Source organism: Fragaria vesca, linkage group LG3 (assembly GCF_000184155.1).
Source record: "Fragaria vesca subsp. vesca linkage group LG3, FraVesHawaii_1.0, whole genome shotgun sequence".
Classification (NCBI taxonomy): domain Eukaryota; kingdom Viridiplantae; phylum Streptophyta; class Magnoliopsida; order Rosales; family Rosaceae; genus Fragaria; species Fragaria vesca.
The window spans coordinates 25,613,567-25,639,563 of NC_020493.1; the positions used below are offsets into that span (position 1 = coordinate 25,613,567).

The window sequence follows — 25,997 nt, forward strand, 5'->3', positions numbered from 1 at the left end:
AAATTTTCAAAACGAGCATAAAGAAAAGAAAGATTCAGAAGGACAAGAATGAGAAGAAGAGCACAGGAAGTCGGGAACGAAAAAGATAACGGGAGAAAAAGAAGAAGAAGAGACGACCGTCATCCTTGGAACTCCCTCTGAGTGAATTAATGAACAGATACTGAGATGGACGATTAATGGCCGTTGAAATTTAAATGAAAGGTTGAGATGAGAAGTCAAGGATAACCAAGGCTGAAAACAGGCAAGGCGAGGATCCTTATCTAAATATATTACCATTTAGAGATGACATATCTTTAGGCTAGTAAAACTTTTTTCTACATGATATAGGGAGGCAGATTTCATTGTGATACTGTGTGTTAACGTTTGTTCTTAGAAATCTAGCATCTAAAGAATTTTATACCCCAAAACCATATAGCAGCAATTTCATTGTCTTGGATTTGCACACCTAAAACCTGAGTGTCTCGACAGTGAGCTCGGTCTTCAATCAAAAGTCCAAGTTCGTCTGTAAGGTTGAAATATATTTATATGGGGTGGTGGGCATGCGCGAGGTCATTGACTGTCTTTCAGTCACTCGCTGTCTGTGTGATGGAGATCGAGCCAGAAATCATATTTCCATGATTGAATATTTGAACATTTTTACAGAGCTATCTTAGGCTCTTACCTAGCATGCCCTACTTATTTATTTACTCACCCAACACTGTCAAATTTGTGTTTTTAAACGCAGTAAAAAGAAGAAATTAGAAACAAGTGGTGATGAGGTTAAAAATAATTAACTAAAAATTTAAAATTTGGTGGTCCAGTGTTAAAATTTGTCAGTCTCTCAGAGACACAAACAAATGTGCCCCATGAGATTTCATTTTCCTTTCCATATTGTATCTGGCAAGTTTTTTGTCTCCTTTTACCAAAGCCTCGGCGCCCCCCCCCTCTCATCTATCTGTAATGCCCCATCTATGCGGCTAACGATTTCTTCAGGGTTAGTGATCGAGCCTCCTCTATGACTTCATGTCGCGGACTTATGAATTTTTCTTTTTGAAACGGTGACACACCCAAATACGTGATTTTACCTTAATCATAACTTTTTTTTTACACATTTTGTTAAGCACGTTGCTACACACGATTTATGTAAATATAAATAAATTAAGGATAAGCAATAGTTTCTCGAAATTGAAGACTACAAAAGTTGTGATAAACTACTTAAGAAATTAATCTTATAATGATACCAACTTTAGGGTGTAAATAATAAAAGAACATTATATATATAATTTGGGTGGTTTATTACACGCCACTTGGGAGATCGCGCAATCGGGCTAAAGTTAATCTTCATATGATGAGTAATCACCTTAACTGACACCCAATTTTGAGTGCACCAACAAAGATGCAAACCCTACCCTCACCCACCATTGCTCCTCATCCTTGATTACGATTGCAGCATTTTTGTCACAAAACATGTGTTTAGATTATGATAGACTGATTTATGTTATTTTCGAGCAGAGACGTGGATCTAATTGGGTGATTATATATGTGCTAAGGACGATTTTGAGAGATGGGAATATGAAATTATGAACACAAAGGACCGAAGGAGGATAAGCTAATCTTGGAGATCTGGTTTTGCAGAGAGCTACTTGGGTACTCGAATGCCACTCGCCGCCTTTGTAGTAGAGACTACCAGAGGACTAGTAGGGCTACTGTGGATGTCTACGACCTTTTCTTTTCAATTCCATTGTTTTCTTTTGGGATGTGCAAAATCTTGTACTTTGACTCAGCTTGATGTGAACAAAAGTTATATTCCACACACTTTTTTCTCTAAAACAAAAGTTACAGTACAATGATGATAATAAATCGTTGTTTATTAGTAATTATAATTATCAAAATATGCAAATCCATATCTTCTCATATGTATAAATTCATTGAAACATGGTGGATGACTAGCATAGTAGCTTAGTTATCGTCGTATTGGTAGTGTAATAAGTTTGTCAACTTAAATTGTCGGTGAGCCGTGACTTATTTGTTAGGTTTTAATCGACAACATTGAGGTTATAGATTCAACAACGTTACATATGTAAGAGTGAGATGGGTTGAGAGATTTAATTAAAAAAAAACTTATAGCTGAAGATGTAAGAGTATCTTTATATATGCTATTTTCGTTTATAGGAAAAATCAAATGAATTTGATTCATATGAAGTTGAATCATTAAAAATTGAAATTTGATGAAAACATAAAGGAAGAGTGAGAATCATAGATGTCCATAGTCCGCACAATATTTGATTCATTGACCCTAAGATTTAGATTGAACTGTCAAATTTGTATACTAGGTATGTTTCATTTGATTGTCATACTATGTCCTCTCATTCTCGCTCAACAATAACTTACCCGATTTCGTAGCATATTTACGTCTTATATGCATCATAGTGTATCAACAATGTCAAAACCCTTTTGCAAGTATAGTGTCAAGTCCTTTTTCTTTTTCATAAGAGTAAAATTTGCTCAACTTTTTCTTCACGATCGCACAAAACCAATTTAATTTCAAAACAACAAGCCGTCAACGTTTGTCTGTTATAGTTTGATTTGTCAAGTCATGTCCTTTGTTACGTAAATTGATCCATAATTATATTAACGCTTGTAATATCAGAGGACAACGAACTAAAAATCACGGTAAAATCGAGTAGCATGAGGCATCATCGGAGGCATACCAAGTTTGTTTTCTTTGCTAAGTTAGGGTATATGAATCCATGGTGTGTAACAACATCCCAAAAAGGCCCCAAATCTAAAATAAGGTAACAATGAAAACTTTGGGTGTTTGGGTTTTGCCGCCAAATGAAACATGTTTTTGCCCCCCAAATTCCCAAAAGCGATGACAAGGCATGGAGAGGGTTTTGGGGTTTGACCTATCAAACGGTGCACAAACAACCATCTCTGACTCACCTCCCTCCCCATCCTTCCCTTTTCCCTGTCCTTCTCTCATTTCCACTTAATCATTCCCCTCCCCTAATTAATTTCTTCCCTCTTTCATATGAAATTTGGAATTTCAATTTTCACAAAACAGAGAAAGACAGAGACAAACACAAACTCCCTCCGCTCCTAATTCAGATATGGCGCCCTTTTTGTTGATTCCGCCAAAACCCTTTTTGGCGGGGCTGGATCAAAAGTGCAACCAGGGCCATTTCCGTCATTTCCCCACCTCCCAGGGCTAGGGTTTCGCGTCTCATTTATATAAAAGAGAGGCAAATTTTTAGATCTGCTGCGCGGCTGCTTCTCGTTTTCTCTGTCGGTTTGATTCCTCCATTTTTAAGCCTCCCCCTCTCTTCTCTCTTCCCACCTTTCTCATCTCTCTCTCTCTCTCAAAATCCTATCTCTCTCTCTCTATCCCTCCACCGCTTTCGGGTCTCATATGTATACTTATCCTCATCTTGATCCTCACCCAACCTCATTTTGATTCCTTTGATCACACCCACCTCTCTGTTTATTTCAAAATCATTTCTCTTGGTCCTGTTTTGGGTCTGATCAGTACTACTTCGAATCACTTTGGTTTGTTGTCTTCCTTTAGCCCTTTATTCAAATCATAGCAGCTAAAGCAGCTGATCGATCTGTTTTTCTTAGCCCTGTTTTCTTGGGAACCACAACTAGGGTTTTGCTCAGAGTTGCGCCGCTTTTAGTCTTAGTTGAACCAAATTGATCAAATTAGTGTGTACCCAGTTCGATTCACTCGTTTTTCTCATCTGGGTCTGTCTTAGATCTTGGAAATAGTTCAGCAAAATGTTGGATCCGTGTGAAAAGCTGAGTGATCAGGTACAGAGCTCTTCTTTTGTGATCTCAGAGTTTAGGTTTTGATCTGAGTGGTTGCTGATCGGATCGGTTTTGTGTGTTTGTGCAGGGATCAGAGTCGGAGGACATGAACATGATCAAAAACCCAAATGAAGGCTCATCGGAAGAAGGCCAGAAGAGGACTTGCTTCGATTGCGGCACCTCCAAAACCCCTTTGTGGAGAGGCGGTCCGGCCGGCCCTAAGGTGATCTTCACTTCCCAAAAACCCTAGTAGTTTTTGAAATTTGTTTTATGGTTTTTAATCTGATTTCTGATCTGAGATCTCTCTGTTTGTGTTTCACAGTCGCTTTGCAATGCCTGCGGGATCAGAAGCCGGAAGAAGAGGAGGGCTATTTTGGGTATAAACAAAACCGGGCCAAGTGGTGGTGGAAACAGCAGCGCAGATGAAAATCGAAAGGGGAAGAAGAGCAGTAACAACAAGCAGCTCGGCGACGGCTTGAAACAGAGGCTATTGGCACTTGGGAGAGAGGTGTTGATGCAGAGATCAACGGTGGAGAGGCAACGGAGGAAGTTGGGCGAAGAAGAACAAGCGGCTGTTCTACTGATGGCTCTGTCTTATGGCTCTGTATCTGCTTAAGCTTAGCGGATGAAGAAGAAGAAGCGAATGATAAATAATGAGATTAAAAATAGTTTGTAGGCAAAATTGCAATTCTAACCTTTCTTTCTTCAGTGTAACTTCCCCCCAATGTCTCTTTCAGTAGTGAAATTTACTTTGTTCTTTATTTTTGTCTACTAAGTAGTAGTACATTAATCATGGGGTTTTTTGAGAGCGATCAAGCAAGTGTAATGCCCTATTTTTGGCTGACATTAATTCTAATGTGTACTAGTATTTGATGTGATTTGTTGTTTCTCATTTCTTTGTGGATGTTCTTGTATGCTAGAACCCTAATTTTGTCACTCGGATTGAAATTTAACTTTGCAAACTACCAAACCCAACTTCGAAACCCGATCAAGCAGGAAAGGGCACAGAGAAAATCCTATCTTCTGCCATAGGAGCCTGATAATGTTTCTCTTTGTTTGTACCTATGAGTTTGAACATTGTACGATAATTGAAGAGGGAAATGTGAAATTTTATGGGAGCGGAAAGTAAATCTTCAAGGGCTTGATTTGTTCAGAACACAAAGAAGGGGGTGATAATTGGATTAGCAAAAGGGTGATCGAGTTCCATGTAAGTTCAGATCCTGCAAGTTTTGCAGCTTTAAATGTTGTATCCATAAGAGGGAAATTCAAAAGATTTGAACATTTGTAGCTAGTCTTGGCTGTTGACTTGGTGAGGATATTCCATCATGATAGTAGATCTATTTGGTTTGAACTTTGGGGGGGAAATTAGGAAAAACATGGTTTGGCCAAGTCTGAAATTGAAATGGAATCAATTTTTTGTCTGTAATTGTCTGCATCAGGTCCTAAATCAATCTTAATAACCAAACCAAACCAATCATTTAGGCATAGGTGTCAAGATTTCTGTCTAATATGAGTGAATGATTCAGGAACAAAGTTGTCAGTTTAGTTATGTTGAGTACCGCAAACTTATCGTTTGTATTTTTGTCATCATTAAATTTATTTTAGAGTTTATTATTTTCTCATGCACTTTAATTTATTAACGAAATCTCCTATTGGAAAAGTTTTAGTTTTTAGTTTTGTTAATATGTACTTTTTTTTAGTTATCGATCAAATTGTCATATCAGACCAATTTTATCAGAAATATCTGATTAGCAATCAAATATAATGTACATGTGTAGCAAAACTTACAAATATAAGACAGAAATCACAGAATAGGACCAGTGCCATGCATTCATTCTTAGATTTCCTCATGATTATGATGTCTTGATCTTATATCTTAATGATAGTTTAAGGCAGGGAACCAAAGGTTGAGAATGACAGTCATAATTTCTTCTTGTTAGCTTTGTTGTTGGCCAAGTATGTTGAGCTTGAGCCACCCTAGCTACTAACAGTTCATAAAAGAAGAGCAGCTAAGGTCTAAGTAATGTGGCCGTCGCCACCACATCCACATGTGTGGAACTTACTAATGCCTTCACGAGTGTCACAAGGTTTTATTGACATTGGCCCCTACTTATTATCAATGTAGATATATGAGCCAAATCAAACTATCCACCCTACCTACTCCATGGGTTACAACAAATGGTCTTGGTAGATAGAAAATTCTATAACGCTCTTCACCTGTGGAGTCCTAGTCTAATCAATATGATCGGTTAATGATTGGATTAGACACGGGAGGCCAAAACAATATCAATTCGGTAGTTCATATGAACCGAAATTTATTTACAGCATCTCTTTGTTAAGTTGTCAATGATATCTAAATGCTTTCTAAATTTTCTTACTTTTGTAAATATATCTATCCAATGATTCCAATCTACATTAGACTTTTTGTTAAACTCTATCGGTAAATGGCACCAACGAAGATACATTTTATTTTGACATTCTATGTTGAATGTAGGTGAGTATAGTGATGGATGTGAAAGATTGAAATTTGTTTAGTCATTGTAGTTTGAAGCCGACATCCGTTTAGTCTTTCTGGTTTTATTTTAATTGGAATGGTTCTTAAAGTCACGATTTTTTATCCAAATGGTCATTCTGTCAATTTTCTGACGTGATCCTCAATTAGATTGCTGATGTGGCCGTTAAATTACTAAACTGGGAAAATTGACGGATGATCATTTAGATGAAAATTTTTGACTTTAAGAACCATTCAGATTAAAATAAAACCATAAGGACTAAAAAGATATCAACTTCAAACCACAAGGACTATACAGTATTTTACCCAAAATTTATTAGATCGGAGAAAATGAGGCTATGGCAGGATGGAAAATTTTAGTATGTAATTAGTAAAAGCTCGAAATGTTGGTATGCAATCTATGAATGGAGGGAAAGGCTATGGTGCATTTTGACCATTCATAATATATAGTTCTTCATCAATGGAGCAAGATTCAAACCTAACAACTAAATAACCCATGAGAAATAGTGCAAGCTAGTTGGTCAGAGAGCATATGCATCAAGAACTTGCTCTTAGTTCGCTATGTTTGTTTTAAATTTCTCCAAGTTCACTGACTCTATGATCTCCTTGTTTTGTGACTTTATGTCATGGATGTAGAAGACTAATATGTCAAAAGGCATATCGGATTGTTGAAACTTGAAACCCCATTTTGTAGTTAGCTAAATTTAAAGAAAAAAGGACCTTAAAAGCTAAGCGCAATAGAACTCGTTGATAGTATTCTAATCAGATTATGTTTCCTTGTTCCTCCTGAAAAAACAATGCTGCTTCTGAGTGCTTTGCTAGATGGTACTCGATCTCAAATCTTTATGTTGTTAATGTTTCCATGGTGTCAATAGTACCATATACAAATAGAAATATGAAGAACAAACTAATACATAATTCCCCATCCATGGTATAAATAGATGAAGCCATAAAGAAGACTAGTTGAGAACTTGAGATAATCAATTAATCCCAGAATCTAGATATTATATCGTTGTAGTTTGATGACGACAGAGTTTGAGATGTGCTTGTGGTGAAATTCGAAAGTAAACAAGAAAAACCGTCGAGAGTCCCACATTGTTAAATTGAAAGACGTAGGATAAAATGTTGTGTATAAAATAGATGTTTCAATATTAAAATAATCATACCTTTCTCGGCCTCTTGGCTAAGATCAAGTGTAGTATATGTTCTTATCAATTTAATATCTGATACGTGGGTCAATGACTCGGCTGGATATTAAATCAATATTTTTATGCTACGAGGACTCATGTGAGTCATCCTTGTGTTGCACTACAACAAGATTTGGTCAAATTTAGTACAAATATTAAGACATGGCTAAGGTCTTTTTTTGAAACCACATTGCTAGTGTTTTTGATGCTCTAAGTAAGTGTTTTTATGGTGGTGTTTTATGTTTTTGCGATGTAGGAGATGGGCTGATGGGCCTGAACCATGGTTGTGATTAAGGGCCCAAAATGGGCTGTGGTATCGGATGTGATTGATAATGGGACCCAAAACCATATGAATGGGGATGGGGCTCGGAGTGCGTGTACCTCGGATACCATGCCATTGCCAACTCGACGTGGACCCCACCACAAATATACTATTATACTGGGTGCTCTCCAGCTCATTGTTTCAAGTTTTGTCTTGGAGCCACAACTGTTTTGATTTTGCCACTTTTCTTCTACCCGAACAGCCGGACCTTTTATTTTCGATGAGCCGGACTTTGCTGACTGGCCGTGATTTCAGTACAACAGATTATTCATATTCAACCCCTCTGGTCAGACCGGCCGATGATACGTGCACCTGCTAGCTTGTTATACAAATTTTGATACACAATATTGTATATCGGGTGATGCAGCTCATCCCTCAATTGTCATACCATCCATGCTTTACTAGCACTAATAAGGCCAGTGTGTTATTGTGAGGATCAAATTTGAGTGATCACAGTTGCAGCTAAACCAAATTGTCACCTCATTAACCCAAACCCATAGGCACTAAGCTCACTTGAACTTAAACAGGAGACGGTTTATGTTAATATAAGAAAATGCGACCCAAGGAACATACCTAGTTGAATCACTTGAACCATCCGTTCAAGAAGGTATATAAAGTTATAAACCACTCTAGCTAGCTCGCTGCCAAGACAGCCAAGTGCCAGCGCAATGCCAATCCAAGCTTTGTCGACATTCTTCATATCTGCCTCTCTTTTCAAGTTCATATGAATAGATGATCTGATCATCATGATCATGTCTATCTGCCTCTCCTTTTATTTGGTATAGTGGTCTTATTATTATCATTTTCTTTTAACCCTTTTCTTTATAGGTCAGAATTTACGATAGAATAGGAGTTAATCAAAGTATGAAACACCCCTGACCCCTAATGACCCTTAAACGAGGGCCGATGTAAGCCAACAAGGTCGGTGGATCTAATGGTGTTCCCACAGAATTAGGGTAAGAAAAATTGAAAGAAAACAAGCGCCTTTGTGATTCCCTTTCTTTGTTACAGGCAAAGCATGATGCATGATGATACTTTTCGCACATGGTCGGATATGGAATTATATGAGAAAAAAGGACGAGTCTATGGACTATGGCACACCACATTCATTCATCAAAACTCAAAAGCAACCACACTGCCCAACTCTTTCGGGTCATTCTATTCTCTTCCTCGATCGACCTCCACCATCAGAAGTGTGTGCCTCTCATGATAGAGCTCACACTGTGGCGATGCGATGAGTCACGAATGACTCATAGTTCATTAGTCATTCATGCAATCATCTTTGAATCTTGCGTCTTTGTCTTGATTCACCAATCCTATATGATCAATTCAGTATCACATGAATTTTCATTGTATTTGAAGTAAAACAATATTACCAGTTTTATAATCCATTTTCATTCTAATCCATACCAAAAAAATTTGCTTCCACCCGTCCAATTTTTTTTATTAACATCTAAAATCATTATTCACATTTAAAAATGTAATATAAAGTTCAATAAACAATCAATTTCATATGACCACCCAAAATTTGAAACATACAGGTGTAAACCGCTGCCTAGTAATAATGATCCAGAGTGAATTAGGTCACACATATGATCCATGTTAACGCCCAACGATGACACAACGGGTGAACTTGTCATAAAATTTTAATTGATGAATTAGAATTAGAGGCGTGATGTGACACAAGAGCATGACACAAAACTTCAACTTGGCATGAAGTTCTTGTGGTTAAGACATATTGTTGCTAGTAATTGATGTTTAATCTACCAAACCAAAACAAGAAAACATGATATACCATTCTTGACCAAGAAATGAATAATTTCATGCAAATGCTGAAGGGCCTACAGCAAACAATGGCATATCCTTGTCACAAAGTTAACGAGCTAATAATAATTATAGCTACTGCAATGAAGAAAATTACAGTTAGGTATATTGAAGGTCGCCATCAGTTACATATGGGGTCCCTGAAGGAGCCTATGTTTTGTTTTATTGCTTGTTCATCAACCTCCCATGAATCCACAGTAGAACAACAAGTAGTTGGAACTTATTGGAACTTGATGAATCCCAATGATAATATTATCAACAAAAACGATCCAGTACACTAATTTTTATACTTAATTTGATCATCATATCATATATATTAACGAAGAAATAGCAATTAATAGATACAAATTGTCATCAAAATTACAGTTCAACCCTACACCCTACACCATGATACAGAGTTCTGAGATATTTAGAGAGATAGAGATCAGAGATTACTTTACTTCTGCGATGGAAGGAAGCTCAGTTTTCCGGTCAACACTGCACAGAAACTATTGTTTCTCTGTTGCACAAGGGCATTTCCGGAAATGCAAACTCCTCTGTTTCTTCTTCTTCTACTTCACTCTTGTGTAAGATCAAGAATTCATCAAGATCCTCATCACTTTGGATCGTCTCTGTCACTCTGCACATTCTGTAGATCTGCGAGGCTACTTCATTATTAACTTTGAATTACCCTTTTGTTCTCTTTCGTTTTCCGTCAAAACAGACGAGAAAACAGAGCAACACTAATGAAACTGTAAATCACTATAGAGTAGCTAGTGATGAGCTGAACCGAGCTGGATGGTATAGACCCCGGAGGAGGAGTGTGATAGTAAAACGGGAAGTAGGGCACAATTGGGTTCGGCGGCGGCGGCACCGGGTAGTTCTGGCCATTCGGCGGCGGGTAAAACGCGCCTCCTCCTCCGCCGCCGCCACCGGCCGGCGGCGGGTAGTAAGTGGAAGTGGGCTGGGAAGGCGGCGGGGGAGAGTAGTAGGTCGTGCCGGAGCTAGGCGGAGGTGGGCAGTTGGCGGAGGAAGACGGCGGTGGACGAGACGGCGGAGGTGGCGGCGGAGAGGGGACTTGGTAACATGGGTTCTCGCATGCGGCGCACATTGTGCATTCGATCTGGTCCTTTGAGGTTGTCTCCAGCTTGGAAGCTCGCGATGACGCCACAGTTGAGGTCGACATCACTAGGAATGAAATGAGTACAAGAACTGGGAAGAAGAAGCTTCGAGTTCTTTCCATTTTTAGAAGGTGGTTTTGAGATCAGAGAGATCTCAAAGAAGGAGGAGGAGGAAGGAGGAGGAGGTGGAGAGGATTGGATTGGGAGGTATAAATATTCGAGTATGAGTGGAGTGGAGAAGAGAGAGAGAGAGAGAGGGGAGGAGTGAGAGGAGCTAGGGAGTTAAGTAAGGGTGAAAGAGAAAAGTGGAAGAGTGTAAAGGAGAAAGGAGGTGGCTTAGCTATGGTGGCTCAAAGGGTCGAAAAAGACGACACCGACGGACGCGTTGTGTTTTTTACTTTGCACAGAAAGTGAGCCATGCTTAATTTGTAGTTTGTATTGCTTACTTACTGGAACACACATTGAGTTAGATCTAGATGTTTCTTTTTCCAGATTTTGAGGTCGATCTAGCTACGTACTTGGCTTTTGCTCATCATGGAGTGAATTAGGGTTGTATGGGGGTATGGTAGTCCTTATTTTCGCCTTAAGCTTAAGGATATACGTGATGTAACTGTGAAGAAGTGGCATGTGAGAACAAAGGCAGTGTAAATGCAACATGTCGAGGATAGCTTATCCTATATATACTCGTGGTTGCGTTGTATGGGAAATTGGTTTTTAGTAGAGCAGGGAGTGGATCGTTGGTATGTTAGTATTTCTTCTAGCTAGATAAAAGTTCGTATTTTGTTACTAATTTAGAAGATGCGTGTAGTTAGTCAAACATAGAATAAAGGATGTCGTTGAAAATTTTCAAACCTAATAAGGTATTGCCAGACACTAAAAGACCCTATAACGTACAGGATGGCATCATAGTATCATTGAACTTCACTCTAAATTAAGGTTAGCTTTATGCCAAAATGGTAATATTTGCTAGAGGCCTAGAGTGATTAGTTGGTGATCGATTCGTGTCAAAGCTCAAAGTTAACGGTGAAAAGTCTCACGGTCATGGCTGGTTGGGCTTGACTCGTGAACAGATGTTCATACGTGGACGGATAAAACTAGGTCGGTGACGGAGAGACGTAAGTAAGTCGCAACTACCACGTGGTGCATGGCCATGGCCATGTAAAACTGGAGGGCTTGATGATTCTGCTGATCGAGTTGGCCTTCTCGATGGACCAAGCTCTTTGTTTTCTGGGATGGAGAACAAAATAGAAAAAACTGAGAGCCTCTCTGGGTGCGTTTGTTAGTTTTATATGCTTAAAGAAATCTCCCCACCATTATACTATCAATTAGGATTAGTAATATCTGGAAAAACAGAGACAAGTGAGGGAGGATTTAGTTGTTAAAGAGCTCCAAGATATGGCCCCAGCTGGCATCAAATATAAGATTCTGCTCTTTTGGCTTAGAACATGTATACAATTTCATGGCTTCTCTCTGATCGATCTTGTGAGCTTCTTTCACTAGACATATTAGACGTTGGTGCAGATACCTTGTCATATATACCAGGTTTATATTGCAAATTTGTCTTGCAGATCAGTAAACGATAAAATGGGATACAGTTCCAGCTGATTCACGGAATCAAGGAGAATATTTAGTTAGTGATCAATCCATGTCCATCTCCAGTTCTCCACCCAAAAATTTAACAAAATTTGAGACTTATCGACACTTTTTACATGTATATGTTATCAATCTTTTTGTTATGAAACATGATGCAGCTTTGTTGAATGATAAGAAATTATAAATTTTTGGATTACAACAACAACAATGATTGAATTAGTGTGTGATTTATACTTTACTACATGCACTATACGTGTTACGTACCCTTAAGTACGTCGTGGGTGAATGATTCCGGCCTAATCACCGACCAGTGAAACCGGAACTTGTTCATCCCGGCGAATCCTTCAAATACTGCCAAGAAAATTACTTAAAAAAATAATGGTCAAAAGTGGGCGGACTCTTGTTTATACCCCAAATTAAGATATTGAAGGTGTCACATGGCTGAAAGAGCAATTCGTGCATTTTTAACGGGGTGTAGGCTTTCAAAGAATGGCACACGGGCTGACAGGCAGAAGGAACATGATTCTGCATGCAGCAGATTATATAAAACATCCAAAATTGTTGCTAATTCAAAGCTCTGATATCATCGACGTGGGATATAGGAACATCTTTCAATTGGTGCCAATTAACTTAGTTTCTGTTTAAGAACAGTGATCACCCCCTTAAACCTTAGGCTTAATCCTCTTAAGAATTTTATATATTTCCAAGCTAATTAAGCTTTCCAGGCTGCTTGAGTGGTCTTCACACTCACTCTCACAATTGTGGAGAATGATTCTACTATGAGTACTATCTTCTGGATAGTGAGTTGTGACGATACAATTTTTGTTAATGCATATTATTTTTTTTTCCAGATTAAAATCTTCTGGTTAGGAATTAGGATCTCTAGCTAAAAGATCCATCATTGAAAGCTGTCGGTCCTTTTTTCCTTTGATTTTATTTCGATATTAGATAAAAATCATCATCATTATAGATTTTAATCATCATCATTTATAACGCTAATGAGTAATGACTATTTAGGGTTTAAAGTTGGCATTTGAATGTGGTGAGTTCAATCAACATTATTTCGATGTTAGCTTATATTTGCTTTTACAGTTTTAACAAAGGTTTCTTCAAAGCATCCACCGTTTCAGTTTTTTCTAAAGGTGAAACGGCAAAAGCTTCAATCAACATTATTTCGATGTTAGCTTATATTTGCTTTTACAGTTTTAACAAAGGTTTCTTCAAAGCATCCACCGCTTCAGTTTTTTCTAAAGGTGAAACGGCAAAAGCTAATTTGATAGTTCATTTCAAATCAAAAGCTAGTTCCAAATTACATATAAACTTCTTAGAATCTTGGACTTTACTCATCATCCTCATCTTGTTGCTTCCTTTTCCCTCATGACTCATAAAATCATTGTTTGTTTTGTAACAGTTGCTAATTGACCACAAAAACAATAATAAGATATTTTCCCTGTTTAGGTTATTTCACTCCTTTGAAGAATGATGCCAAATCTAAAATAATCCAAAAACTGGATTTACGTGTTCTTACTTCACAAAATAAAGGTACGTGTTCTTACATAGAGGGGGCTTACCAATTAAGTCGCATTCGCTGAAAACAATAGACGGTACAGTTAAAAACCAGAAAATGTTGTTACTGCAGATTACAGTAATTTGTAAAATATAATTAGCCTTAGTTAAGTAGGTCATTATAGGACCTGAGAGATAAAGAAATTGATTAGTTTTTGCTGTGAGCCAAATGATGAACGCATGCAAGAGTAAGATAGATTGTGACTTGTTCGATCGACTCCTCGGACTCGATCACCTCCTTTTGCTAAATAAAGACACTATGCAAATCTTTGTTTCGGTCCCTCTCTCCTTCCACTAATCAAATGGCCCATACATCTCGACCTTGACACTGTGCTTCATTAGGATCACATATATATTACACACATCCACATAAACTATACATACATACATACAGATGTGGTTCATCTAGCATTAGTCCACATATATGCACTCACTGCAGAATTTCAAACAAAAAATTTGGGACCCTGATATGTGAGGCAGTTTGTGACTTTTGTGGTTGGAATTGTTCACTCGATCGATGAGGATAAAATTATATTCGGCGTCGCTTATGAGGACAGTTTTAGGGCACCTTATTCTTCTACCACCATGGCATCTATACCGACCTGATCGCGCTTCTATTTTTGATGGTGTTAAAATTTTATCATTCACATTTGTTGTCGTTGATCAATTTCGACTTTACATATGTCCCATTTGACCTAAGATTTGACGTTCATGCCCATACATTTACGTACAATACATACTACTCGTATGTCTTACACATATTTGCAAATTTGACAACAAATATGTAGTTTGAGCAAGCTTCTAAAAGGCCCCGCCTAGGACCGCCTAGTCCCCGCCTAGGCTCTAGGCTGTAACAAGCCGCCTCGCTTTTCTTCCAGGCCTTTGTGCCAGGCTGTGGGCGATTAGGCGGCCGCCTAGCTCGCCTAAATGCCGCCTAGCCCGCCTAGATGCCGCCTTGCCCGCCTAGGCTGCTAAGCTCTACAACTATTTTTGTTTTCTTTTTGTGTGGGATTGTTATATTGTGGGAAGTATGAGAGTATAAGAGTTAATTGTGTGTTTAAAATTAGAAGTGTATATGTTTATTGCTGTTGTTGCTCACTTTTACAGGAAGTTATGCTAAATTTTAGTTATAATTTATTTTATAAATGAGTATGACTAGATTATGTTGAATAATTTATCTATATTTGACTGTTTTCAAATATTAAATTGCATAAAATATATATTTTTAATTAATAAATCTTAAAAAATACAAATCGCCTAGTCCCCGCCTAATCCTCGCCTAGGCTGTCCAGGCTCTAGGCTGTGGGTTACCGCCCGCCTAGTGCCTAGCGCCTTTTAGAACATTGAGTTTGAGTAGTGGTAAATGTTATGTTATGCTAATCACACCACGTACAACCCTGTTATAAAAGATTTTACGTACCACACAATGATCGAAGACAAGTTGGATATTATTAAGATTAAGATGATGATATGAATTCATGTCATATCATTTGATACAAGTTTTTTGTATAAATTTTGAGGTGTGTAACATTTTCCTTATTTTTGTCTAAACATATGTAAACTATGTGGGATGAACATCCTATTACAATGAGCCATCTCTTATATACATTTTCCTTACTGCAATTGTCTACAGTAGGCTCTACAGTAGCCATCTCTTATATACGGAGACAAACTGCGAGTAAAACTACATTTCGTTTGGTGTTAAGTAATAAAATGACCCATGGAATTATATAACCATTGCAAGTATAAGATGACTAAAATTAATTACACAAAGAATAGCGCAATTCTTTAGCAAAAGACTCATTGAAGGCTTGCAACATTTTCTTAGTACTATGTTTCTTCTCCCGCAGTCGTCCGAATGCATGTGTAATGCTTTCCTTTTTACTTGTTGAATCTAGGTTGCATTCGAAAAACCTAATTTTAATATCTCCCAATACCTCAGTCAACATAACATAACTCAAACACAAGTAGAACATTTGCACACAATGAAATCACAACCGAACAGAATCATTGGACTGATTGCAGAAAATGAATGCTTTAATCAATAGGAATGTGATATTTCCTCCATTGCATTCTTATGGCCCATAAAAGCATACGAGACATGATTCACAACAGCCCAATCAGCTTTTCGGTTTCTTGTTCGGCTGAAAGCCCAAAGTGTATTGCCCAATCAACCTGGAAATTTGAAATTAGGGCTTGACCCCACGGGGATGACACGATTTTGACTTCAGTGGTCCCCACGACAGCATCCAAACCAAACGCGAGTTTTCAAATGTGAACAGAGGAGAAAGGAGGAGGAGTTCCGTTGAGACAAGAAACAAAACAAAGCCGCTTTCCCTCGTTCAAAAAAAAGAAAGAAAAAATCGCCGCTTCTTAAAATAAGCATTTCTTGCTCACCGCTTTCACGTTTGAACCAGACCTTCATTTGAATCAATCAAGGACGGCAACAGTATCAAAATTATTAATTTGTTAATCAAGATGATTTTTAAGTCAATTTACCATCGTAATCTCATCTTCTCAAAGATGTGTTGATGTACTCTCAAAATGCTTTATCTTTCCAAAGATGTGTTGATGTTTAACTCCAATTGAGTACAAATCCGACTAAAAACATATCAAAACTTTTCTATAAAATTTTAGATCAATACAGCACCGTGAAAACGAATAATTTAGTCTCAAAACGATTCATCTTTGCAAAGACATATTGATGTTTAACTCCAATTAGTGTTAGAAGATTCAAATCAGATTAAAAACATATCAAAACGTGGCTATAGTTAGCACTGAAGATTTGAACCCAACCAAATATCAAGATTTAACTTCAATCAGCATTGAAAGGATTCGAAAACCCGACTAAGAATAAATCAAGTATTTAGTTTTCGATCAGCGTCGAGCGGTACCTGACTATGAAGAGATCACGCTTTAGCTTAAATTAGTGTCGAATTCGACCATCTGTGATTATTTAAGAAAAAAACAATAATGATTATTTAATTGAAACAAACAAAAGAATAAATCCACGATTTCAAAAACACAGCTTCCACTACGCTGTTTACTACGCGTTCCACACTCTTTCTCTCTCTTCTCTTCAGACATATAAACCCCGCACTCTCTCTCTCTCTCTTCCTATTCCCTCAATTCAAAATTTCCAAAACACTCGCCATGGCCTCCACGACTCGGCCCTTCATCTTCGCCCTCGCTCTTCTCACTATTTACACCTCCCTGCCACTCTCCCTCTCCCAGCCCACCGCCGAAGCTCCCTCCCCGGCCGCCGATTCCTGCAACGGCATCTTCATCTCCTACTCCTACACCGCCGGCAAGAAGATCCCCCCCACCGATCCATCCAACCAGCCCTACCGCTTCGAGTCCGTCCTCACTGTGCTCAACAACGGCGACGTGGACCTCAAGTCCTGGAAGGTCTTCGTAGGGTTTCAGCACCACGAGTACTTAGCCTCTGCTGAAAATGCTGTCCTCGCCGACGGGACTGCCTATCCTGGAAGTGTGGAAAACGGCACCGTTTTCGCCGGGTTCCCGCAGACCGATCTGAAGACGGCGATCAAGACCGCCGGCGACTTGAACCAGATGCAGGTGCAGGTGAAGTTGCTGGGGACGCAGTTCGGTGTTGCGCCGCCGAATGTTCCGATGCCGGCGAATATCACTTTGGCTAATGATGGCTTCCGTTGCCCTAAGCCTTCTATGCACGGTCAGCTCCTCAATTTTGCTCTCTGGATTTGTTTTTTGTGTTTTTCGTTTTAAATTTTAAGTACATTTTTGGATTGGATTATGGTTTATGGACTTGTTTTGTATTACTGTTTTGATTGAATTTTGGCCTGTTTTTGTGCGCACTGTAATATTGCTAGGCAAAAGATTCTGTTGTTTCGGACAAATAATGAGAAAATTGTGTGAATATTCTCCTGCTAGGATGAGGTTCGTCACATTGGCATCTGTATTATGCAATTAATCTCAACGTTTTCGATCTGTTATTACTAGATTTTGTAAATCTTGGATTTATAGTACCATAGACTGTTTTTGTGCTGAATGTAAGTCTGGAAAAGAGTCTGAAAGTTTCATGTTTCCTTCATATTGTTATAATCACTTTTAGAAGATGTGTTTCTGTGTGGATTAATTTGTTAATGTACTAGATTGGTTATGATGATATGTCTCTACAGTTGAGTTTAGCATGCTCTTACACTATTTCTGATAATGTTTGTTTCAGGGAAGAGTGTAATGGAAGTCTGCTGTGTTGTGGACGCTACGGTGAAAACAAACATCACCGTAGACGAAGAGTTCCTCCCTCGTCAGAATGGAGATCTGTCAATCATGTATGATGTGATCCGGACGTATGGATCAAGTTACGTTGCGCAAGTTACAATCGCCAACCATAACTCTCTTGGCCGTCTTGATAGTTGGAAGTTGAGCTGGGACTGGATGGCACAAGAGTTCATCAATACGATGAGAGGGGCATATCCATCTGTGGTTGATTCTTCAGATTGCATATTTGGCGAACAAGGTCAATACTGGGGGGATAAAGACTTCGCCAAAGTCTTGAGTTGTGAAAAAAGGCCAACCATTACTGACCTGCCTCTGGAAATGACCAATAACACTGAACTTGGCTTGATCCCATATTGTTGCCGAAATGGTACTATATTGCCGACAACAATGGATGCAAGCAAGTCAAAATCTTCATTCCAGATGGAAGTCTATAAAATGCCACCAAATATCAACCGCTCCGTGATCATACCACCACAAAACTGGGCAATCAATGGCTCTCTCAACCCTGATTATAAATGTGGTCCTCCTGTTCGGGTGAGTCCTAGTCAGTTCCCTGATGCAAGTGGTTTACCGGTGAATTCAACTGCAGTAGCTAGCTGGCAGGTTGTGTGCAATATTACACAGGCCAAGGGAGCGAGCCCTAGATGCTGCGTTTCATATTCTGCTTACTTCAACGAGTCTGTTATACCATGCAAAACTTGTGCGTGTGGATGCCCTAGTAACACAGCTCAAACTTGTAGCACAACTGCACCGGCTATGCTTCTTCCACCAGATTCGCTTCTTGTTCCTTTTGTGAACCGATCTGTCAAGGCAAAAGCTTGGGCTGACCTTTACCACCTACCAAATCCAAACCCGACACCCTGTGGTGATAACTGTGGGGTCAGCATTAATTGGCACTTGCTCTCAGACTACAGTAAAGGATGGACTGCAAGGGTTACACTCTTTAATTGGGATGAAACTTCTTTTGCTGATTGGTTTGCTGCAGTACAACTGGATAACGCTTCTCTTGGTTTCGAAAAAATGTACTCTTTCAACGCTACTCTTGTGGAAACAGATGGGGTCAACAAAACGGTGTTTATGCAGGGTCTTGAAGGATTGAACTACCTCGTGGGAGAAGTAGATGGGAAAAACCCAGCGAAGGATCCTAGGGTGCCCGGGAAGCAGCAATCAGTGATCTCATTTACAAAGAAGCTTACTCCTGGAATTAATGTGGCTGGTAAAGATGGGTTTCCGACAAAAGTGTTCTTTAATGGGGAGGAGTGCTCACTTCCTGATATAATCCCAAGTAGTGCTTACAGAAGGAGCTCAGCCATATGGATGTTTCCTGTCCTCCTAACGCTTGCAGTGTTCATGTTGATGCAGCAATAGCCAGGTGATGAGGGCTCTTCTGTGGTAGCTGCTGCGGATTTTTTTATTCTCTCAGTGGTTGGATTGATACATGCTTAACGAGGAGGATTGACAGAATCTCAACTGCCAACCATATATGACTGGTATTTTTGAGGTTCTTGTATTGGTGGTAGTGCTGTTCATCTTCAAGTTTTCAATAGAGGATTGATACCCGCAGGTGACAGCAATCGTATGTAGCCATCGGTTTCACATTTTGTATAAACAACTATCGAAGTAGGTTGCTTGCTCAGATTTTTCTTGCTACATATATTTATATATACATTTGTTAGGTGGTGTTGTCGTGGATCTATTCTTAATTCAATATAATCTCTTTTCCAAGTGACTGGAATTGTGTTGATGCTTTGGTATATTTACCCCAAAATTTTCTAACTATTCTTTGATTAGTGAAACTGCATTGCAATTTGCAAACAGGCAGAACTATTCGTTCCTGTCTAGGATTGGTAAATGGTACTAGTTTTTACTTGTTCAATGCGATACGTAATCAACTATTGGACTTGCTCAACTGACATGATTCTATTCTGAAGGATTCTCTCTTTTTTTTTCCTCATTTTCTAGCTCTGAGGCTCTGAGAATGATTCTCAAGCTTCACTTTTAGACCAATTTTGGACCACGCCTTATCCGACCAGTTCGTATTGGTTGTATTATTCTTGTTTGCCATTAGTCTACCTCCAGCCATGTGTTTTGTGAGTTTCTCTCTACCTTTGTCAAACACTATGGAACTGTTTACATGGTCCGACTCTAGTCATTAGTCGACACAGATGTAGAACTTCTCTGCTTTTGGTTGTAGCAATTAGCATTGGTGCTTAGTGGGGAAAGCGATTGTACCCTTGAAACATATAATTAGTAATGAAAACTTGCTTATCTTTTGAAGAATCTCCATATAATTGTCTCATAAAAAGATCAGATGAGGATAGGAGAACCACTATGAAGAATAGGGATCACATAAGAATGGTACCAAAACTACAGCATGAAAGAGAATCCCTTGAAATTTCAGAGACCAGAAATAAACGCCCAGACTTATGCCGTGAGCAAACAAATGAAATTTATATACATCAAAGTCTGAAATCTTGAACAAGAAAGGAAGATTACAATAGAAAATGAGAAGATTACAAAAGGCAAACTTGATGTTATTAGAGTTAGAAAAGGCTCCTACAAAGCCTGCAGATGTATCAATAAACCTACTCTTGAATACTCAACACGCGCTAACTTCTTCACCATCATCCCCAGAAATAGCAGCTTCTTGCTAGCCAGCCAAAATTTTGCATGTATGCCTTTGCATACCATGCAGCAGTATTATGCATAACAAATATATTTTGACACGATCGATCCACCGCAACTTTCCATCAGCACGATCTTTAATGTCCTAGAACCAGCACAAGCATGCTATCCACAAAGAAAGATATGAAATTTGGATACTTGAATAAACTTGATACCACCATGATTGCAGAAGAAATGAATTCTATTGCGGCACTTATATATACACCAGAACTGCAATCATACAGAAGATTGTAGGGAGCACATTCTACACAGGAATATTGTCCAAGGAATACCCATCAAAGTCGAACTCATTTTCAGCTGGTCCAACTCCCCCTTGCTGCTGGAAAACACAGGATTTTTGACATGAGTAAATAAAAGACCATGATTATTTGAAACTCTTTATTACAAATGCACCAGAAGGCAAAAGTAATAGAGGAAGATAAACAGACCTGTTTGAGAAGTGCACTCATTAGATCGTCCTGACCATATTGATCATGAAAGAAGCTATTTTGAGATGCATCAGAAAGCCTTTCAGATTTAATCCGAACTGTATTGTCAACAATAAGATTGTTGCTTAGGTGTTGACTAGTATTTTGCATGTGCCCCTGATCAGTGCTTGCTCCCATTGGGAACATAGGTTTACCAACATTAGATGAATTCCGACTCTGTCCATTCCTTTGGTTAGAAGGAAAACCTTGGTGAACTAAACCTGAGGAGTCGAGGCCACCATGGACTGAGTTTGCATGGTGAGAGGCATCAAAGGTCAAGCCTACATTCTGTAAATTCCAATCATTGGATTTGTGCTGCTGTAACTCATTGAATATATCATAGCTTGGAACCAATCCCCCAGATCTCTTTATTTCAGAGTTAACCTCTTCTGGAAATGACCCTTTAGGCGTGAGGCTGGACATCCCTTGGGTACTGCCAAGTGTATAACTATTGCCTGTCAGTTCTGGAGTGTTGTTCAAGGGAAAATTCAACATTGAAGAGTTCTGTGGCACTGGATTATATCCTGTCCCTCTGCCACCATCAGAAATCCCATTTCTTCCTATAACTCCAGTAGGAATCCCGTTTGATACCATAGGCTGCCCAATTGATGATGGAAGCCTAGGAACATGAGTCCCGGTACTTTCATTCATGATCTGCCCTCTCGACTGTGGTTGACCTATCATATATAGAGAGCTGTTTTGGACTCCATGGGGATTGACTTGCATATTCACAGCCCCAAGGGATTGTGCAGACTGGTGCAAGTTGGCAAGCTGCTTTGCCTCCATAGTTGTTGGAATGCCGTGAAGTAAGTTCATTGGTTTACCACTGCTATGATGTTGCTGCCCCTCTGCAAACCTCAATTTTGGATTTTCAAAGCTGAACAAGTTCCTTTGATCAACAAGGGGCATTGGTATGCCAGATTTTGCTGTTGACCTACCAAGCCCGGCCGCTTGAAGTGTGGCAAGGCTTTGAGCAGGAAGTTGACCAGTGGCGGCTAGAGTTTGAAGATCAATCCCATTGAGTGACGACATTGCTCCAAAAGATGCTTCTTGAGAACTTATGAAAGAGTTGCTCAAATTACTCTGGTGCTGCGATACTCCACTCAACCTTCTAAGGTACAGCCGATATTTCTGTTCCATAAGTTTGTGTGGTGAGTATTTCTAAAAGAGGGAGCATATTTAATCATGTCACAACAAAACTATAGGAATGAAAAATGTAAAGGAAGGCTTGTATATGTATAACTTTTGATTAACATATAGATTTCCTCCACATAATGTTGTCAAACACAAATGAATTATACCTGTAGATGGCTAGCAACATTTTCTCTAGTGAGCCCAGGAACATTCATCAACTCCAAAATTTTCTTAGGAACCGCCTCTGTATCAATTAACAAGTTTGAATAACATAAGAATTACAAATAATGTTGATGAAAGAGATGCTGTTGATCAATCATATGACTGATGCCTGAAAGTTTTATTTAAAGGAAATAACAAATGCCAACTCATGATAGAATACTAAACACAGTATAAACTCCGATTTTCAGGAAAAGTTGTATGGTGTAACACTCAAAGGATAAACAGGATCTATATATTAGACTATTAGAGTATTATAGTCAAATGTATATGAATGGGTGGCAACTAGGGATGAAATATAGGGGAAGAAAACTTACTATCAATGCCTAGTTGATTGACAGCACCGACAAATTGTTGATGGAGCTCAACTGACCAAACCACCCGCGGCTTCTTTAGCGTGGATGTATCATCCCTGTCCTCCGCATCCTCATCCTCATCCTTCCTCTTCTTTGAGTTCTTCCAAGTGCCTTCATTTGCCGAGGATGAGTAATCCGGTTCTTCGCATGGTTTTTGTTGCCGATCTCCTTCATCCACACTTCCGGATTGCTCCACATCCTTCCACTCATTCTTCTTCTTTCGAACTACATGCTGCCATATGTTCTTTAACGCCTCAATCCGGACTGGTTTAATTAGATAATCACAAGCACCATGAGTCACACCCTTCATAACAACACTTTTCCCATCATCAGCAGACATCACTGTAGATTTACATGTATCGCAGGTCAGGTCAAACTCATTCATATACTATGGGTAAGAGCACTGAATTTATATGAAAGTACTGAAACAAGGCACTCACTGATGACCGGCAGGTCCATCTCTAATCCAATGTGCTCGAGCAGCTTGAATCCATCCATGTCCGGCATGTGGACGTCACTAATAACTACATCATATCCATTTTTGTTCTCTCGCAGCAAGGACAGTGCGATCTCAGCTCGTTTACATTTCGTAACTAGAAATCCCAAACAAACTAAATCAGTCACTCAACACATTAAGCACAGAAGCCACAGAACAAAACAAGTCTACAAATCTACACAAGCCAGTGAGCCACAGATCAAAACTCAAGCTTATCTTGGAACAATATGATTGGCCTCTAGTAAGATCCAAACAAACAAACCAAAACATGATACTGTTGAAACCATGTGTACAGAAAGTCTCAAAATTTAACACAATCCATGATTTGGAAAACTGAATCTAACAAACCTATAACACAGTCTTTCAATGGTCAAACTTATATCCAAATTAAGGTTCTTCTCATACCCTTTTCTCTACAAACTCACAACCCAACAAAGACCAGCTTGAAGAAAGTGAGAAACACAGAGAACACAGAAAACAAACACATGCTTTGACACATAAAAACAAAACAAATCTCAAAATAAATCAGCAAAAGAAACAGTGCATTAGACCCCTAAAGAAGACCAAATTAAGAAGTCGTACTACCTTCATAGAGACAAGTACGGAGCATCTTCTCCAAGATCATTAGACAAGTAGGATCATCGTCAACCACCAAGACCCTTAAACCCGCAGGAAACTGGTCAGGTACGGTCTCTCCCGACTTCCACGCGCCACTGGAACTGGCCGTTGAAACAGATCCTCGACCGTTTTGAAGATTCATCTTGGAATCCCCTGAATCTCGGATGAGAGGAAGAACAGGGATAGAGATGGATATGTAAGCTCAAAAAAACAACCGGAATAACCGAATTACATGCTTCAGCTTCGGTTAGGAGACATCCCCACTCGAAACTCAAACCAACCCAGAAGAGCTAAACAGCTAAAGGAATCAAATTTTTGGGAGAAAGGCGAAAAATTTATAAGAATTATATATGTGTAGTTATTCCCAGATTGAAGTTGAAAGAGCTGGACTTGTCTCTCTCTGCTTCAAGCTCAAATTGTCTCTGTGCTTTGGTTTTTATTTTTATTTTTGTAGGATTTGTTTAGTTTTTTAATAGCTGAATGTATTTTATATGCAGAAGTGGGTCACTCCTGGAAGAGTGGATCCAGCTCATATATAAAAAAAAAAAATGAATGAATCAAGTTAATTAACTAACCTCATCATCCTCTTTCCAGTCGAAAAAACCTCATCATCCTCTTCCTTCCTAAATTTACTCACATTCTTCTGGGTTTTACACTTTTACTGGTGTAAAACATTCTCCTATCTGTCTGCTCTTTTTGGACTGTTTTTTCTGATCTTCTACTGCTGCCACAGAAAGAGTAATTTTGTTAAGCTTCACCAATCCTTGAATTCATTGTTCTTCACAAAGTCAAATTCAATTCATCTTAGATATCTATTGGTATTGTTTCACTGTCAATTTAGGTTTTGAAATTTAAATCCCATAACAGAAAATTGCAGAGTTTAACAGATTTCTAATATTAGCTATAGGGATTTGCTTCCATGCATGGCAAAATAATTTGGCAATTAAGTGGGATTAATTTTAGGGTTGTTTTGTTCTCCTAGTATGTGTCCTGATTTGGTTTAGGTACATAAAACTGGGTCATGGATCTGACCTACCTGGTTAAAGGAAACCAATGAAGGGCCTCCTATTTTGATACAACATTGATTACATGATATGGCCTGTTTTACTTTTTTGTGTGTTGTAATTGAATTGGTACTTCCTTGTTTAGTTGTTTTCTTCTAATTCCAATTATTTTAATGGGGGCTTCTTTTCGTCTAGCATGCCTGCCTTAAACATACGTGTACAATGTACCAAGAGATATGCCCCTTCTCATGAAAAAAGTTAAGCACAGTTGGATTAGTACGTGTTACATGTTGTGTTGCACAATTTCTCTATTTTGAATGACTTTGACCAGAGTAACACGAAGATAAGAAATTAAGTATATACTTTATGGTCGATCGGCTTTGAATAAGGAAATTTTTTTAATTTAGAAAATATGAAATAACTAACGTTAGTTTAGCAAAATTAACCTCAAGTCGAGACCGATCAAATATATTATTTAATTGAGGTTATTAGTTTATCATGTATTAAATAATCAAGGTTCTACTATATTATGCAATTTCTTCACCTAAACAGTATTGACGAGAATGACATGAGGATAAAAAAACAATTAAAAAAAACTTACATGTTATACAAGGTCAATCAAGGACCGTCCATTGATTAAAATCATTACTTTCACGTAAAAGAAATATACTTAAATCACAACTCTAATGAGTTTCATTATTGGTATGACACCGAGCATGATTTTATTTCAGTACTTTAGGGGTACTAAAAACATTGCAAGGTAGAGATTATCGTAATGACTACGTAGATATCTTTAAATGTTATCAACTTACTAAAATGTGGTTACTTGTACTTCTTCTTTCTTGTGGGAGAATATTCCTACAATATT

The 25,997-nt window shown here is 38.6% G+C and overlaps 3 protein-coding genes across 3 annotated transcripts; 2 read left to right on the forward strand and 1 right to left on the reverse strand.

Moving 5' to 3' along the window:
- Nucleotides 1-3,240: 3,240 nt before the first annotated feature.
- LOC101292391 (GATA transcription factor 15-like) lies at nucleotides 3,241-4,661 on the forward strand. Its single transcript, XM_004295063.1, has 3 exons — nucleotides 3,241-3,786; nucleotides 3,872-4,006; nucleotides 4,106-4,661. Exons 1-3 carry the CDS (start codon nucleotides 3,754-3,756, stop codon nucleotides 4,397-4,399), a joined length of 462 nt encoding a protein of 153 aa, XP_004295111.1. The 5' UTR covers nucleotides 3,241-3,753; the 3' UTR covers nucleotides 4,400-4,661.
- Nucleotides 4,662-17,040: 12,379 nt separating this feature from the next.
- Nucleotides 17,041-19,875, forward strand: LOC101293285 (COBRA-like protein 7-like). The gene is made up of 2 exons (XM_004296210.1): nucleotides 17,041-17,581; nucleotides 18,095-19,875. The coding sequence occupies exons 1-2, from the start codon at nucleotides 17,041-17,043 to the stop codon at nucleotides 19,516-19,518; spliced, it is 1,965 nt and encodes a 654-aa protein (XP_004296258.1). The 3' UTR covers nucleotides 19,519-19,875.
- Nucleotides 19,876-20,481: 606 nt separating this feature from the next.
- LOC101292682 (two-component response regulator ARR1-like) lies at nucleotides 20,482-24,538 on the reverse strand. The gene is made up of 6 exons (XM_004295064.1): nucleotides 24,093-24,538; nucleotides 23,452-23,604; nucleotides 22,973-23,353; nucleotides 22,604-22,680; nucleotides 21,264-22,433; nucleotides 20,482-21,154 (listed from the first exon to the last, which is right to left on the reverse strand). The coding sequence occupies exons 1-6, from the start codon at nucleotides 24,265-24,267 to the stop codon at nucleotides 21,080-21,082; spliced, it is 2,031 nt and encodes a 676-aa protein (XP_004295112.1). The 5' UTR covers nucleotides 24,268-24,538; the 3' UTR covers nucleotides 20,482-21,079.
- Nucleotides 24,539-25,997: the final 1,459 nt, after the last annotated feature.